The sequence below is a fragment of the Psammomys obesus genome, unplaced genomic scaffold (assembly GCF_907164565.1).
Source record: "Psammomys obesus unplaced genomic scaffold, mPsaObe1.curated_primary_1811, whole genome shotgun sequence".
In the NCBI taxonomy this organism is placed as follows: Eukaryota; Metazoa; Chordata; class Mammalia; order Rodentia; family Muridae; genus Psammomys; species Psammomys obesus.
Genome location: NW_026585609.1, coordinates 7,341,738 through 7,359,548, shown reverse-complemented (window position 1 = coordinate 7,359,548; position 17,811 = coordinate 7,341,738). Strand labels below are relative to the sequence as shown.

Sequence of the window (17,811 nt, the reverse complement as noted above, 5' to 3'; positions counted from 1 at the left end):
TCTTCCACTCCTTCCTCCCTTCCGTTATGAGTCCTCTTTGTTCGCCTAGACAGCTTTGCTGCTGTTTTCATGTCATATGTACATACACGTTTGCATTTCCAAATATCTGCTGCTTTCTCCCCACTGTTTGCCCTTCCCCATCCCTGTTTTGGAGGAGATTGGGCAGGCCACTCTCTCTTCCGGTCTGTGTGTGGAAAGTCAAAAGAGACTGTGATTCACTTCCCAACGCAGAACAAACTAGATTATCTATGTAGGTATAGTTTTTTAAAAACTACCCCAGGAGAAACAAGTGGGTGCTGAAGCAGTAAACTGAACTACAGAACGTGTCAGTCCTTCCGTGGAGAGATCTGGTCTCATTGCAAGGCCCAGATGGGGGCGAGACCCAGATGGGGGTTAGAAGGACACCCCAACGTGTGACCAGCCCCATCTGAACAAGCTGTAATGGCAGGTGTGTGCTGACCTGACACACTCAACTCTACTATTGGGGGAGGCTTATGAAACATTTAGGATGTACAGCCTTATAGGAAAAGTATGTCATTAGGGATGGGCTTTAAGGTTTTTATTTGTTTGTTTGTTGTTTTCAAGACAGGGTTTCTTTGTGTAGCCTTGGCTGTCCTGGACTCACTTTGTAGACCAGGCAGGCCTCGATCCACCTGCCTCTGCTTCCCCAAGGAATGACAGGCATGCAATACTGTGCCAGCTTTGATTTTTTTTTTTAATTTCAGTTTATTTACTTACATCCCAAAGATGCCCGTCCCTCCTCTCTTTCCACTCTCCTCCCTTCCCCTCCTTCTCCCTTCCCCTCCAGAAAAGGGGAGCAGCCCTTCCCCCGTATCAACCTTCCCCAGCACATCAAGTCACATCAGGACGGAACTTCACACTCTGAGGCCAGGCAAGGCAGCCCTACCAGGCAGAAGTGATTTAAAAGCAGGCAGCAGACTCCATGTTAGAAACAGCTCGGCCCCCTCCATTCAACAGGCGACCCACATGAAGACCAAGCTGCCCCCTGGCCACATATGTGCAGGGGGCCAAGGTCCAGATCATGCATGCTCCTTAGTTGATGTCTCAGTCTCTGTAAGCCCCCAACAGCCTGGGTTAGTTGTCTCTGTTGGTCTTCCATCTTTCCCCCACCACTTCCACAGGATCCCGGAGCTCTGCCCCATGCTTCTCTGGATCCACTATTGGCTGGAGCCTCCCAGAAGACAGTCAAGTTAGGCTCCCGTCTGCAAGCATAGCAGAGCATCATTATTAGTGTCAGAAGCTGGATCTCTACAGTGGAGTGGGTCTCAGGCTGGGCCAATTATTGGTTGGATATTCCCTCAATCTCTGCTCCCTCTTTATCCCTGCTCTTTTTGTAAGCAGGGTAATTTTTAGATCAAAGGTTTTGTCGGTGGGTTGTTGTTCCCCTCCTTCCACTAGTCCTGCCTGGCTAGGAGTTGGTCAATCCAGTCTTCATGTCCCCCCTGTTAGGAGTCATACCCACATCCTCCCAGGAGCCTACCCTGCAGCAGGCCTCCAGCCTGACCAAGAGATATCCCTCCCCACTTCGCCCTTCTTGTTCCCAGCCCTCTCACCTCCCATTCCCAATCTCCCCACATCTGATCCCCACCCTCGTTTCCCTCTCCATTTCATCTCCTGCCTTGTTTCCTCTCTTCATCTACTTCTGCTGTCTATTTTATTTCCCTTTCTGAGGGACTTTCAGGAACCCTCCCTTGGGCCCTCCTTGTTACTTAGCTTCTTTGGGTCTGTCATTTCCAGAAGACACTGTTTTAGTCTGCCTCCCTCTGACTTCTGCCACTTGTGGTTTTTCTACCCTTTCTTCTGAGATGGCTCCTCAGCCTTGTGGAGAACAGTGTGCTATATGTCGTGTTCTCAGCTGAACATTCCACAGCTACATTTCTGTAGTGAATTTCTGTGTTACTCACCATCGCTCACACAAAGAAGCCTTTTTGCTAAGGCCTGAGAATTGCATTAATCTATGTGTATAGAGATAAGAATGTAGAGGGCAGTTTAGGAAAATAATAGTTATAGGTTTACTCTTGGGACCTATGAGTATTCCCACCATGGGACCTTGCCTGATTTACAGAACCAGGCTGTAGAGGCATTTTTAATTCAGAACATGGTGCTTTGGCAAGAGATCATATCCAAAGACCTAGGCCTGTGTGATCTGGCTGGAAAACAGATACACCTTTAATCCCAAGAGAAAGAGGCAAGCAGACTTCTGAGTTCCAGGCCAGCTTGGTACAGAGCAAGTTCCAAAAAAATAGCTTAGACCCAGGTGTTGTGGTGACAGAGGCATGCAGATTTCTGAGTTCAGGTCAGTTCTTTTCAGGTAGTTCAGTTGGGTCAGTGTGTTGGGAGACAATGCCATGGAGTTGAGTTCATAGTAGTTCAGTTCATGGAATTCAGAGGTAGTTTTTACTGGGAGAGTTTTACAGACAGAGGTTGAAGAAAGAACAAGCTAGACACAGGTGAAAACAGAAAGGGCCAGAGAATGAGAAGGAGACAGATTAGAACATATTGCCAAAGTTGGTATGAGGCCAAGCAGAGCAATTCAGTCAGAAACCAAGAGAGAAGTCAAATTGAATCAGTCAGATAGGAGAAAAGTTTTGAGCTAGAAAAGCTGAGTTGAACCAGTTAGTCAGAGTTCAGAAAGAGCCAGAAAGGATAAGCTTATTCAGCAGTAAGTCTCAAAGGCTGAAAACATTCTGTGGCTAATTTAGATTGTGCAGAGGCTAGAAGCTTCCAGGACCAGGCCTAGGCTAGCAGACAAAGTCAGTAAGCCTCTGAGATGACAATTAGAACAGAAGAATAAAAGTTACTTTTACACCAAGCATGTGTTTCCTTCCGAGTAACAGGCCTTAAATCCAATCAGAAAGTAGTTGGTTAACCCTATAACATCTGTGCCGCTATTGCATCCATGGCCATATCTTGCTTGAAAGGTTCTTGGCTGAGTAAGAGGGTTGATGACCCCCACCCTCGCCAGGCAACCTACATGGCATCTTTTGGTACTATGAAAGCTAGCCAGCAGGGAGGAAACTTCCTGGTAAGTCAAATTTATTTCTCCATGTCTTGTAATCAACCTGTGTGTTGATTAAGGTGTTATCATCAAGTTCTTGTGTGCAACCAAGAACAATGGCAATAGTCTCTTTGAAGTGTCTCTGTGATACTCTTGACCAAAAACTTGAAAGGAAGTATTCCATACCTGGCACTGTCTTTTTGTTGTTGTTGTTGTTGTGGTTTTTTTTTGTTTTTGTTTTTGTTTTTTTTTTGTGGGGGGGGGTTGTCTTAGACATTCAGGGAAGTAAAATGAAATCTCAAAGTATTTTTTAATTTGCAGTTTCCTGATAGATAGGATAGTAAACACTTCTAAAGCTATCCCTCAGCCATCTGGATTTCTTCTGAGAACTCTCTGTTAAGTTCCATAGCATACTTATTTACTGTTCTGGTTTTTTGTTTGTTTGTTTGTATTCTCAGTGTTTAGGTTTTTTTGTTCTTTGTGTATTCTAGACACCAATCTTCTATGAGATGTAGAGCTGGTAAGGTTTTTTTTTTCCCCTGGTCTATGTATTACTACTTGATTTGTAGCTTACTTACAGTACAAAGCTTCTTAAACTCATGAAGTTCTACATGTTGATTGTTAGTTCTATTTCCCGGATGACCTGGGTCTTATTTAGAAAGTCCTTATCTGCCAATTCCTTCTTCTAGAACTTTCAGAGTTTCATGTCAAACACTGAGATCTTTGATTCATTTGCAATGGATTTGTGTGTAGGATGAGAGAGAAGAATTGAGCTTCACACTTCAACCTGTCAGACATACAGTTTTTCCAGCACTATTTGCTAAAGATACTGCCTTTTCTCCAGTATGTATTTTTTGGCATCTTTGTCAAAAACAAAACAAACAAACAAACAAACAAAAAACAACAAGTGCCTGTTGGTGTGTGGACTTACGTCTGTTTCCTCAGTTCTAATTCTGATCAATGTGTGAGTGTATGTGTGTGTATTTCCCAGTAACATGCTGTTTTTACTCCTATGGCTCTGTAGTATAATACTTGAAATCAGGTACCTTACTGTCTGTTCCCTCTCTCACTAGCTACTAGAGTAGGACCACAAATGTAAAGGTCAGTGAAGAGGTGAGAGAAATTATTGGATGCACTGACTTTCAGCTAATGTCTGTAGAGAGACAAGAGAACTGATAGGGAAATTCTCACGGAACGCTTCCACTTAACAAGACTGGTAGGGATGATTGGGAGAAGGAGAGAAGAGAAACACTTCTCTAAAATAGGAAGACGAGTTAGACATCAGGCAGGGCAGAAAGATCACAAAAGCAATAATCATAGGAAAAGCCCTGATCTCACCTTCAAAAACCTGAAGGCATTGATAATAAACTAAGTGTAAAGAATATTGAATTGAAGCTAAAACTCAGCTCTAGTTCAGGTCATGGTCACTCACCTTCACTTCTAGTGGCCTGATAGAAGAGGGTGTTTCTTTTGGAGAAGAGGGGAATGTTTAGTTGATTATCTACTCTACTTCTAGATAAAATATCTTCCATAGCATCCAGAAAATATCTGCACATATACACAAAAGGAGAAAATGGAACTCAGAGGTCAAGAAAGGAAGTCATCAGTAGAAGTGATAGCCAAGTTTTATAATTACATATGACAAAAGGTGCGAAAGGAGGGGCTGGAGAGATGGTTCAGTGGTTAAGAACACAGGATGCTCTTCTGGAGGTTTGGAGTTCAATTCCCAGTACTTACATGCTGGTTCACAACCATCTCTAACTATAGTCCCAGGGGATCTGACCGTTTTTGGCCTCCGAAGGGCACCAGGTATTCACATGGGACAAAACATACAGGTAACAAAGACCCATATACATATCATACATTAAAAACCCTAAAGATATAAAGAAAGAGGTGGAAGCTATGTACAAATGAGATAGATAATTTGAGAAATATCATGGGGAGTATTTAAAGAAAACAATAAAAAAAACAATTTATATATATATATAATATTTAAAGAAAACACACACACACACACACACACACACACACACATATATACATATTCACCAGAAATAAACAATTAGATAAGTTGAATAGTAAATTAGAAAAAAAAAAGGGAAAAATTTGAAAATGGATAAACCGAAAAACAAACTGAAATAAAAAAAAGATAAAGAAAACAGTATTTTAGATTCGTAGAATGATAGCACACACTCTAACAGTTCTGTCATCAAAGTAATGAGAGAACAGAGAAAATGGGCAAAGTATTCAAAGAGATAAATGAGAAATCCCTAAGGTGAGTAGTGAACTGTCAACCTACGGTTACATGAGCTTCAGCCTGCACCAGTCAGAATACTGAAAATTAATTTTAAAAAGTAATTTTCAGAATACTGAAAATTATAGCTGGAATCCTGGACCAAATCTAAAGAGAACTTTAGAGCAGCCTCAGGAAAAGGCACACCACACATAGTGTGCCAAATACAAGCGATTAAGTTAATTTTACCGACATAATGTTTATTTCTCCTCTGCTCATGAGAGAAAGAAAATGGGGACAACTTAGATGCGTATCCACAGGTGAGTGCATGGTGAAAATGTGGTACGTATATGCAAGGGGGTCTTTTGTTTAGAGTCATCTTCATGCGTCTGAGTGTTTCTGCACGTTTGTAAGTGCATCGCGGGCATGCATGGTGTCCATGGATGTCAAAGGACAGTGCTGAACCCCCTGGAACTGGAGTCACAGACAGCTGTGAGCTTACCATATGAGTGCTGGGACTTGAACCTGGGTCCCCTCTGAGAGTAGTGAGTACTCTTAACCTTCAATCCATCTGTCCAGCCCCTATACAGTGGAATTTATTCAGAAGAAATAAAATAATGAAATAATAAAATTACAGGTAAATGGATAGATCTGGAGAGCACATTAAACGAGGTGACCCAAACTCAGAAAGACAAAATTGCATGTTCATATATGTGAATCCTAGCCTGTAATGTATTTAAGTTGTTGTAAATACAGGCAAACTCTAAAAAAAAAAAAATCTAAAAAAACAAGACCAAGAGATAGTTGAAAAATAGGTGGTATGAAAGGATGGGATGACAGAAAGACATGAAGGAAAAGAAGGCACAGGGGTAGGATACAGGGAGGAGCAGGGTAGTTGGGGCTGGAGGAAGTAAGGATGAAACACTAAAACACACTTAATTTGGGGGGGGGGGGAAACGGAGACAGGAGAAAAACAACATGTTTAAATTGCCAAGAAGGGGCCTGGAGAGGTGGCTCAGCATTTGCGAGCACTGACTGCTCTTCCAGAAGACCTGGTTTCCATTCCCAGGACCCTTATGGCTCACCAGAGTTTGTAACTCCAGACCCAGGGGATCCAGTGACCTCGTCTAGCCTCAGTAGACACTGCATGTACCTGATGCACAGACTTACATACAGGCAAAACACCCATACATATTAAAAAGAAAATATTTTTTAAAGAAATCCAAAGGGAAAATGATCAAGCAGTTTTCATGTTTATGGACAGTGAAACAATCCTTTAAAAATGAGTGTGAAGCAAACACACGCTGGGATAGACCACGCTGATAAAGTCCATCTCCAGCAGACACTGAAAAGAAAGCTTGAGGCCAAAAGGAAGTGTTATTAGATGGAAAGCCAAATCTGCATGGAATAATAATGAAAAAAAGTGGAAAAGAGAAATATCTGCATAAATTAAAGAGACATATTTTCACATAGGCATCATATAACAATAGTTATACATTTTTCACACATCAAAATGTTGCAATGTACAGTACATTTTATTAACAGGAGAAGCAAAATATAAAACTGCAGTATCACAATAGGAAAGGAATAGAAGGAATTGTGCAATTTTTATTTTTGTTTGTATGTTATTAACAGAGTAACATTTTTGTTTGCTTGCTTTTGTGTTTTGAGACAGTGTCTCAACTTATTGCCCTAGCCTGGAACTCTATGTAGATCAGGCTGGCATTGAACTCATAGAGCTAGGCCTTCCTCTGTCTCCCAACGCTGGGATTAAAGGATTGAATCACCAGATCAGGCCATAGTTACTTTATTTGAAGATAAATGGTGATAATTAAAGATGTAAATTGAGGGCTGTTGAGAAGGCTCAGCAGGCACATACCTTGAAGATATGGAGACTTGAGTTTGATGTTGGGATCTAAGGAAGGTAGGAGAGAATTGACTCTATAGAGTTGCTCTCTGGCCTCCAAATAGGAACTCCACATAAGTTCGTGTGTGGCCACATTCACACACATACACAACAATAAACAATAAAGATTTTTAAAAATGCAAATTCAGATTTCCAGGGCAAGACAATCTAGAAAGACAATTTAGAAAAATGGTTCTTAACCAGTGGGTTTTGACCCCTTTAGGGGTCACATATTAGAAATAGGCCGCATATCAGATATTTACATTATGGTTCGTGATAGCAGCAAAATTACAGTTATGAAATAGCGATAATTGTACAGTTGGGAGTCACCACAACATGAAGAACTGTATTAAAGGGTCACAGCATTAGGAGGTTGAGAACCACTGATCTAGAGGGTGCATGAAATATGAAAATGTCCCAAGTAACCCAAAGAAACCAGGAAACAGGGACTAGAGACACGAAATCCATAACACACGGACTAGATGAATGAAGTGAGTTTCTCGTGTATGCTCTTCCTGGACAATGAACGGCTCTGGAAGCTTGCTTCCGCTACAAACTTGATAATGTTCTGTCACGAACTCAACCCCAAACTGCAAGTTGACAGGGCTTTTAAGCAAAATGTATACTGTAGTAAAATCATTTTGACACAACTAATATCATTTCCAATATCACAAATAATGATGAGCCGCTTCTCACACTCCCTACGCTGGCGACAGTTAGAATGTTCCAGCATGACCTTGTAGCCCATGTATTTTTCCGAACTCAAACTATAGTTCCAAGGGGGTTTTAAAAAATGTCAGCGGAAATGCAAGGGATATTTCCAATATGTAAAATCCATCTGACATCTGACTGACACTGAGGAGCGTCCATCTAATTTCAAGTGAATGTGGCTAATCTGCATGCCTCAGGGGAGCTATGGTGAGAATTTGTAGAGTTCTAATAGGAAATTTAAAATGTGTTCAAAGGACTGAAACACAAGTACAATCATTCATTCATGGCTTCCCATGAATATGTGATGTCATCTATTTGGGTGGAAAGACACTTCAAAATTGAACCCGTATATTCCCGTTGAAATTCAGGATTCAATACGGCAGGCACGGTGATGAATGCCAGTTATCCCATCACTCAGGAGGGGAAGGCAGGAGGACCAAGAGCTCAAGGCCATTCTCTGTGGTGTAGACTAGAAGCCAGCCTGGGCTACCAGAACTATACTGCTTTGAACTTCAGGTGAATAAGAATTATTCCCACACCAAGGATGACTTTATTCTTTTTGTTAACAGACCTCCATTAAGAATACTGTTCAAACTGGTTGAGGTGGCACATTCCTGTAATCCCAGCACTCTGGGAGGCAGAGGCAGGCAGATTATCTGTGAGTTCAAGGCCAGCCTGGTCTACAAAGAGTCCAGGACAGCCGAGGCTACACAAAGAAGCCCTGTCTTGAAAAACCAACAAGCCAAAAACCAAAATCCAAAACCAAATAACAACAACAAAACAAAAATACCAAATAATTTCCTGGCCTCTGATTATATAGGTATTTACACAAAGTCCTTCCTCAGTTTTGCTTGCGGCTCACACACCCTAAAGTATTTACTAAAAGGCCTTTTGCAGAGCCTGTCAACAGAGGCCTAAAGGCAGCTTTTGCTGTAGCTGCTTCTGTGTACTTTGCTTTGGAACCACAGACATTCCACCTCAAACTGCCACCTCTATTAATCATCCGGGGAAGGTCAAGACATGTCAGGAACGGACGTTGGAAGTGAATTCAGGCACAAGGTCAAGCAATCATCATAGCTAACACCAATTAGCACATATGATATGGAATGTTTTGCTGTAGAAACTCTTTGCAGAGAAGTTTCGGATACCCACAGGCTGCCCTTCCCCAGTTCCTGAGTTATTCACAGCCACAGACATGGACATTTTCAGATACAGTAATTTGTTTTATTAGTTTTTATTACAGTATGATATAATTGTTCTCATTTATTATTAATTATACTTCGTCTCTTACTGTGCCCAGTTTATAAGTGAAACTTTATTGTATATATGTATAAAACTGTGTGTGTGTGTGTCTGTGTGTAGTGTCTGGCTTTAGATATATATTGGTATATATTTTTGGGCCTCTTGGTATATATTTTCCAAGAATAAAGGAAAGACCACTGGGAACATCCTCCTATTTATGAATGAGTCTTATTAATGAGGACTTACTCCTTCCCATCTCATAGGAGCTGAGAAGTTGTCAGAGATTCTGCTGATAAGTAAGTGACAGAAGGGTGCCTAAGACTAAACTGAGCAAAAGCCCATCAGATCCAGTGTCTGCAAATGTCAGTTAGGAGAAGCAAAGGAAAAACAAAAAATGTTTGGCTGGGGATGGAGCTCAGGGGTAGAGCACTAGCCTAGAAAGTATGAGGAGGTCTGGTTTCACTCTCCAGGGCTACAAACAAACAAAAAACAAGCAAGTGAATGTTTAAAGGCCCCCCTCCCCCAAAGGAACAAAGATGAATCATGCAGAGTGGCCCAAGCTTGTCATTCCTGGGAGGCTGAATCAAAAGTTCAGGGTAATTCTCTGCTTCAAGTCAAGGCTAACCTGGACTACAAGCTCAAGAAGCAGCTAAAAACTGGGTGTGGTGGTACACGCCTTTAATCCTAGCACTCCTGAGGCAGCTGGATTTGAATTCAAGGCCAGTCTGATCTACTTTGTGAGATCTTGCCTCATAGCAAGCAAGCAAGCAAACACCCAAACCCAACAAAAATTCCCAATAAAAAGCAACAACAAAAAGCTACAAAACCACAAGAGAAAAGGTAGGTATTTGTGAGGGATAAGAATGGGTAGATGAGGGGGTTTGGGAGCTAGTGTACACATGACTAAATTCTCTGGGGAACATGACTGCTAGCTGAAGAAATTGGTTGTGGTATCTGGAAGTTCCTAAAACACCCGTTCCTATTTTATCCGCAAAGGAAGTGCTTTCCCACCTCAGCCCTTCTAACAAGTGTCGTTTAGAGTCTTTTGATGAGTGCGTGAGTTTTCTTTGTGAAAGTCTGAGAACCTTTTGTGACGCTAAACAGTGTACAGGAAAAAAAAAAAAAAAGTCAGAATGGCTTACTAGAGTGAGTTCCAGGCCAGTCAGGGCTACCCTGGGAAACCCTGCTTCAGAACAATCCTGCTGTCTTCCCCGCGCCCCAAGAAACCAGCGGGAAAACAAGAGGTGAGTCTGGAAATTCCGACTGGTCTTCAGCACGAATAGAATGCATTTTGCACACACGTGCATTTATGTTTATTTTACCGTCAAAAGACGACGTGAACGCGCATTTAGTTCCTCGTACGGTAGACCCACACGTCACACCTCGTGTGTAACAGCGGGTTAGGCTTTCAAACACCCGTCTTCTGCAGTGGGCATTTTAGGAGGTTATACAGACCGATGAAAAGAGAGTGATCAGAACGCGGGTGCTCCGGGCGAGCGCCCCGGCCCCGGGGACCCGGGCTGCCCCTCCTCCGCGGGACCCCCGGGGGCCGTCCCCTCCGCCAATGACCGCGGCCGAGCGGCGGCCCGGGGGAGGGCTAAGACCTGCGGGAACGCGCCCTGTCAACTTTGTAGTCCCGTCACCTCCGTCGGTTGGTAGCGGCCGCCGTGGCTTTAAACGGCCGGGGGATTTCGAACCGGGGAAGGCGGGAGGTCAGGCCGAGGGGCGCCCCCGCCCCACCAGGCCCCGGGCCCCGAGCGCGGCCCCGCGGCTTTGTCTCGGGCGTCGCGCCCCGCACTTCCCCGCGCGCAGCCTGTAACCCGAGCTCCCATTTCCTGGTGGATTCTCTTAAAGCGGCCGCGGCCGGCGCGCCGAACAAAGGCCATTGTCTCGCTTCCTCCTGCGGCGCCGCGTCCTTCCCGGAAGGGCCCCCTTCCCGGACCGCGCGCTCGCCGCCGCCGCCGCGCCCCGGGGGGCCCCCCCCGAAGCCCCCCCCGGGGGCGGGGCCCGGGCCCCCCCCCCCCGCCGGACCCCGGAGGCGCGGCCGCTCGCCGGGGGCCCCCGAAAGGCGTCCTCCTCGGGGCGTCCTCCCGGGGCGGCCCGCGCCCCTCCCCCGCGCGCCCTCTCCCCCCGCGGCCCGCGGTAACCCGAGCTTTCATTTCCTGGTGGCTCCTTTAAGAGGCAGAGCCCGGGTGCTGGGAATTCACGTCAGTTTCGGCCCCGAAACTCTCAAGATCAATGAGAGCCGGGAGCCTTCTCAGTTCTGCCTTTCGGTTTCTCTCTTCCAGGAAGGAAAACATTCGAGAGAGAGAGAGAGGGAGGGAGAGAGGGAGGGCGGGAGGGAGGGGGGGAGCGAGCCAGCGAGCGAGCGAGCGGGCGAGGGGGGGGGGCGGGGGCGGGCGCGCCGGCCGCGGGTGGGAGGAGACACGAGGACGGCCGGCTGCGCCCGGGTCGCCGCGCCGCGACCCGCACACCCCACGCCGCGCCCGCCGGCTCCCACGCCCCCGCGCCGCGCGCCCGACCCGCGCGTCCCGGGGACCACCCCGTCCCCCCCGCCCCCATCCACCCACCCCCCCCAACCTCGGGGCGGCCGCCGCCGGCGATGCTGCAAGAAACTTCTTAAATGACCGCGTCCCGCTGCTGCCCCGCCGAGCGTTTCTGGGTTGGGGAGAGGAAAGGAAAGTGGAAAAAAACTGAGAACTTCCTGATCCCTCTCGCTGTGAGACATGTCTGAGACTCCTGCTCAGTGTAGCATTAAGGTAACGATCCGGTTCCCCTCCTTCTCCCCCCTCCACTCCCTCCCCCCCTCCCACCTGGGCGATCGGAACCCCCTCGCCCCGGGGCTGCTGGTGCAGTTGCCTAGGCTCGCGGGGGAATTATTTGGGGCGCGAGGGAAAGAGATGCGGGTCGCTCGCAGCAGCGGCGGTACCCTTTAGCGTAACCTTGCTACACCCCTCTCCCGCCGAGTCCCTCCTGGGCTCCTGGGCCCCCCACCCCAGTCTCCTTTTTGACAATGTAATGCCGCTCTCAGTTGGTAGGAGGAACCCGGGTTGCCTTCAGATCTGTAGAACACCTCCGTAATTAGTGCGCTTAAAAATGAGGAAAAAAAAAAAAACCTTCTTATTCCTACGCCTAACATGTGACTAAACTGTAACTTTTGTTCCCGAGGGGTGGTCTCCCTAGGGAAAAAGTTCTAGGGCCCTCACTAGGAGAGTCTCTCCGTATCTCTCTCTCTCCACTCTGGGTTCTATCACATAAGAGGTTTTTACCTTTTCTGATTGTGATTGCGCTCTAGGACAGTCTTGGTGTCAGCTTTTCCTGGGCATTGCACAATGAAAAAAAAAAAAATTAAACCAAGGTGAATAAAGTTGCTGAATAGTTGTTTTACTCTAGTGCATCTGAAAGTTGAGCAATCTGAAAGTAGAAAACTCCTGTGATGCAGGGTGGAAGAGAAGTGGCTGGGCAAAATGACCTTCCCTGACAGTGCAGAGCCCGTGCTGAGAAGCTGCAGTCTCAGGGCTCTCTGGCCTGTTGTAAGTTCAGGAGCAATATTTGCAAACAGCCCTTGCCTTGTAGGTAGTCATGTGTGCGTGTGTATATACAGTCTGCTTATATAGGCTACGGTGCTGTAGTTTGTTGCTTTTAAAAAGTTGTTGTGAAGTTTGCCACCGTTGGGAGGCAGGATGATTTGTCTGTCTCCCCCAGTTGTTTTTCCCATGCTGCGGTTGATTCTGTACTTTATTTCAAGGTTCTGCCAGCTACCGGGAGGCAAGCTTTCTGCTCCCTGTGCAGGGCTGAAGTTTCAAGTTTTCTTCTGGCTTGGCCTATTTATTTAATAGGTGTCCCTTGGATGGATGTTACAGAAACAATGGGAGTTAGGAAAATCTTTACTGTTTTGACAGCATTTCATCTAGGATCTATGTGAGGGAAAGGTACTTTGTCACACTGGTTTACTAGGTTTTCGTGATTAGAATCAGACCTTAGTGTTTTTTATCAGGAATGATGGTCATGGGTTTGAAGTGAGGCTCATGGGGACTCAGAAGGTGTCTTTGTTTTGAGCCTCACGGAAGAGCCCAGAGGAACTTTTGGGCTTTTGTGTTTGTGCATATCTGGGGTAGGCTTTGGAGCAATGAGTGCCTCACTAAAGAATTTAGGATACAGTGATACTTCAAAACCAGTTCCCTTGGCAATATAAATTAGATTCTTTGTTGAGTTCAGGAAAATATTGTTTTATAGATAATCGAATTTACCTCACACTTCATAACAAAAACAGAGGTAACTAAATAACAGGGTCTTAGGTCAGTAAATTATATTTGGCTCGATGGCAGTAAACCTGACAACAGAAAAATCTGGACCAACGCTAGCACAATAGCTTCGGATTGAAAATAACACATCACAGTCCGTCCTGTGACTTCTCATACCTCTTCTAATGTGCCTGCACTCCTGCTCTTGTGATGGGCTAGTGGCTGTCTGCCGGAAGCAGGGGTACCTCTGGTGAACGGCTTATTTCATGGCACCCCGATGGAAGGAAGGGCTAACACACGTAAGGAGCCAAAGCCCAACAAAACATGTTCTCAAATGTGATACGGAAGTTGTGTGCAATTTGTGCTGTCATTTTTCCCCCCTTATTGTCTTAGGTTGTTTATTTATCTATTCATTTTTTGACTTTGGTCCTGGGAATGGAACCCAGAGCCTTGTACTGTGTGGGATAGCTGAACTCTGGTTTTGTACTGTAACATACAGCCCTTCCAAAAGATGGGTGCCTTATTTATTTTTTAGTTTATCAGTGTGTACTTTGTCATTCAAATGTATTTATTATTCTTCCCCACCTATGTGAGTAACATTTTTGTTTTGGATTGTTATTGGTAGAGCTGGTCTGTGAATGATTTTAGGCGTGTGTGCGTGAAGACTCTCTCTCCATGGAGTTGCTTGAGTTTTTCATGTCCAATAATAGGCCGTGGAGATCACGGACCAGGATTAGTTCAGGTCATCTGAAAAATGTGTGCTTCGTTTAGTTCTTGGGATGTGGTAAAGCGGGAGAGAAAAAAGTGTTCTCCAGCAAGCCCCAAGCAAGTTGCTTGCTTCTCAGGGTTTACTTAAGCCCAGTAACCGACAAACTTTTCCTTGGAGTGCAAGTGAGCATCTGAAGGATGAGCTGAGGGCAGGAAGGCTGAGGAGGGGTTTCTCTCACTCCTCCTGAAACCTTCCCTATCTGCTCTCCTGCAGCACAAACAGCTGGTCAGTAGGCAGTAAATTCCTCAGCAGCTGGTGAGATGGAGGCCACAGGAGCCTGGCCAGAGGCAGCCACAGGGGGGAAGTACTTTGTTTACTTTTGAGCCCTGTCTGTTCTGCTAGGAAAGACCAGAGTCAGATTTGGGTGGAGTTTCCAAGGTGAAAGTTTCTGAATTGGTCAATCAGTGACACCTCTGTAAAGATCACTTGAATGTGAGGTGGCTGGAGAAGGGCCTTGTGTGTCTTTGCACTTAGGCAGGGCTTTCCTTTACCTAGAGGAGTTAATGTCAGACGTTTTTACTGTAGAAGAGAGAAGCTTCCCCCCACGAGGCCTGGGGTCAGCCAGAGTAACACAGAGCCTTGTTTATTCTCTGTAGCAGCCCTTCTGTAAGTGTTGTGGCATTCTGCTCAGTTCCTCACTGCTTAGGGTTGGTTGATCATCTCTGTAGAAGAAATCAGATTTTTTCCCCCCCAGAAGATTGGGCTAGCCACAGAACAAAGGAGAATCGTCGGGCTTTTCCAGCATCAGCCTTCACTTCAAGTCACCTGTTCAGTCTTAAATTCATCCAAGTTACAGCAAAAAGTGGTTGTGGCCCAGCAGACACAGGCCTTTTGCAAGGCTTGGCACAGAACTTACCTTGACTGAGGTGATCCTGCACACAAAAAGCTAGTGGCATGATGACCCAAGGCCCTTCTTTTCCTGTTTTCCTTAACAGGTCACATTTATTGATAGAATGAAATTCTAATAAAAAAAATGTTTTTGGGGAGACTGTCTAGATGTCTCATACTCCTTCGGGTTAACAAGGGTGATTTTGGTACCATAGTTTCTCACCTGGTAGCTGGTACAGAATCATTTCTGTCATGTTTGCTGACTCCAGGTGAGGTATGGAGGAGGTGAGTAGCCCTTCCTCTCTCCTCACAAATCACACCTCATTTAATAAGGTTACCCTACTGCCTCTGCCTGGTGTCTGTCCAAACCTTAAAAGGATTTTGATATTGCTAATAATAATCTTTGGTTATTTTGATAATGTCAGGAACTGCTTCTGTGTCTGAGCAAAAGAAAGGAATTGGAGTTCACCCCTGTAATCCCTTCATTTGGGAGAGTGTGGAAGGAGGATTAGGAATTCAGTTAGGAGTTCAAGGTCATTGTTGGCTACACAGTAGGTTTGTAGGCCAGCCTGGACTATGTGAGACCTTGTCTTAAAATTAAATAAGTAAATAAATGAGGAGCGATTGAGTAAGCAAACGAAAAGGCTTGAGGGATCCTCATAAAGGCTTAGGTGGACCAGCAGCTGGTAGGATTCCCCATTTCTCTGACAGTAGCATCAGAGAACTTTCAGCTATTTAGAGTTAAGTCAGAGCTCAGAGATCTTAGCCAGACCCTGGGCCACACACTTCTTTTTTCACTGTTGGGTCCTGAGAGCCAAGTGGTTGCTTTCGCCCATGAGTGACTGAACCCCATTAGAACACAGGCCTCCAGGGTCTCAGGCCGCCACATCGCATTCTCAAGGTTCATGGTGTGTCTATAAAAGGCCGAGGAAATCTGATACAATAGGCTCTGCTCTCTGGCACTTCCTAGTGCGGTCCATTTTAATCACAAGCCAGCTGTTCTGAGGGCACGGAGCTATGTGCTGTGGAAGGTGGTGTGTGTGGGAACAGTGGGCTGCGAGGGTCTAGTCAGGTGTGAGAAGAGGAAGTGGTAGGAGGTAGGGATGAGGGAAGAAAGGCCTGCTGCTGCACCACCGTTTGCAGATGTTATGGCAGTGTGTGAGAGTCTGGCAGTTGCACTTTTGGCTGAGCTCACTGCTACCTGCTGTCACATCACCTCACGGTAAATCCATGGCAGAGCCACAGGCTTCTTCACCCAGAGTCAGCCAGACCTATTTGTACCTTCACATCCGTGTAGTGTTTAAGAATACGGAAGGTAACGGACCTGAAGCTGATCCTAGAGTACCTCTGGAAAGGAGAGGTAAAGCAAGGGAAATTTCTCAGCTGTGAGCACAGACACAGAACTAAGACTTGCTCTCAGACACGCAGCGAGGGCTAGGGGTGGCTGGGAGTTACTTGTAGAGCAATTTCATTTTATTCTGGTTTTAAAGGTTGGGCTTTGGTGTGGCTCCCCCAGTTGGGGGAGTCTATATCACAGGAGCCCGGTTGGAGAGTGTGGGGCATAATATTGGACGTACTTTTCTCCTTGAGTTTCGCTTTAGAAGAACAGCACCGTGACTTGGTCCTGGGCACAGTCCGTCATTGCTGTATTGTTCCAATAGAGTTAAGGAAGCAATATCTGTGTATTTATTGAATAGAGTGTGACTCTCTTCAGTGTTCCCACGCCAACAGGAGCACCTAGGATTTGGGGAAGAGAAAGGCTAGACTAAATTAGGGAGACGTTAGAATTACAGCCTATAAAAAAAGCAAACACATTTTATTGATTTTTCTGTACCTTCAGGGACCAGGCTAATAAACCAGCGTTTCCTGGGACATCTCAGAATGAGCCCCCCATGAACGACAGGAATGACTTGTGTTCCCTGCCACTGACTGTAGGAACTGTACAGCCATGTGCTTGAAACTGGTTCTTTGGTGTGGAAATACCACCGCAAATCTATCATTTGCTCTGTTAATTCTCTGGGTAACCCTTTCATCTTCGACAGTGAGAATATGCACTGCAGCCAGGTCTGGTCCCAGGGATTTCCAGTTCTTCTTGCAGAGGGAAGAAGGCGTTTTACTGTGTTGTATGGATGCCCCGTGTTGATTGAGCTAACTGTGTGGCGGCTCATTGCCCATGTTTACAGGAACTGCAGAACTCGTGCAAAAATTTGGGGAACTTTATAAATTCTTTGTAATTAGAAATGCTTCATTTCTATTTTAGTGGCCATCTCTCCTAAGACAGCCAGTTCAGGTTTAAAACCCTGTAGGGATTTTTCCTGTTTCTTCCTCCTCCTCCTCCTTTTTTTTTTTTTTTTTGCCTCGAGGCTTCCTTCATCATCACCACCATCACTGGTTGCATACTAATGTGTGTTGTCCTGGAGTGTTAAGCTTAATGACCTCATTCCCTCCTCACAGTCTCTCCTGGAGGCAGTTTTCCTCCCCACTCGACAAACGTGGAAGCCAGAGAGGTTAAGTGATGGTCTCAGATCGCTCAGGCTTGTATGCCTAGTGGCAGTACAAGGCTGAGACACTAGATCATCGGTCTGTAGTCCCCATGACTGTTGTGAGTTATAGCCATCTCCAGGAAGCAGCGTAGGAAACTCAGGAGAGACAGAGCTATGGGTCATCACCATAGCTGAGGTGAGAGGCAGGGGTGGAGCCAGCCGAGGTCTTGTGTTCCCTCTGCTTGTTCACTGTCATTATCCGTCAGGGCTAGCCAGGTGCTCACTCCCAGCCAATGACCTCTGGATGAATGTCCAGATGATCCATTTAAACACACACACACACACACACACACACACACACACACACACACACACA

At 45.8% G+C, this 17,811-nt stretch overlaps 2 protein-coding genes across 2 annotated transcripts in view; both read left to right on the top strand.

Moving 5' to 3' along the window:
* LOC129679791 (proline-rich proteoglycan 2-like) overlaps nt 1-11,257 on the top strand; it is a 64,930-nt gene extending 53,673 nt beyond the window's left edge. The window contains exons 2-3 of the mRNA XM_055611236.1: nt 10,553-10,926; nt 10,966-11,257. Coding sequence (XP_055467211.1) covers nt 10,553-10,926; nt 10,966-11,257 — 666 coding nt within the window. The remainder of the gene's footprint in view (nt 1-10,552; nt 10,927-10,965) is intronic.
* Nucleotides 11,258-11,709: 452 nt separating this feature from the next.
* Etv6 (ETS variant transcription factor 6) overlaps nt 11,710-17,811 on the top strand; it is a 229,538-nt gene continuing 223,436 nt past the window's right edge. The window contains exon 1 of the mRNA XM_055610917.1: nt 11,710-11,870. Coding sequence (XP_055466892.1) covers nt 11,838-11,870 — 33 coding nt within the window. The 5' untranslated portion in view covers nt 11,710-11,837. The remainder of the gene's footprint in view (nt 11,871-17,811) is intronic.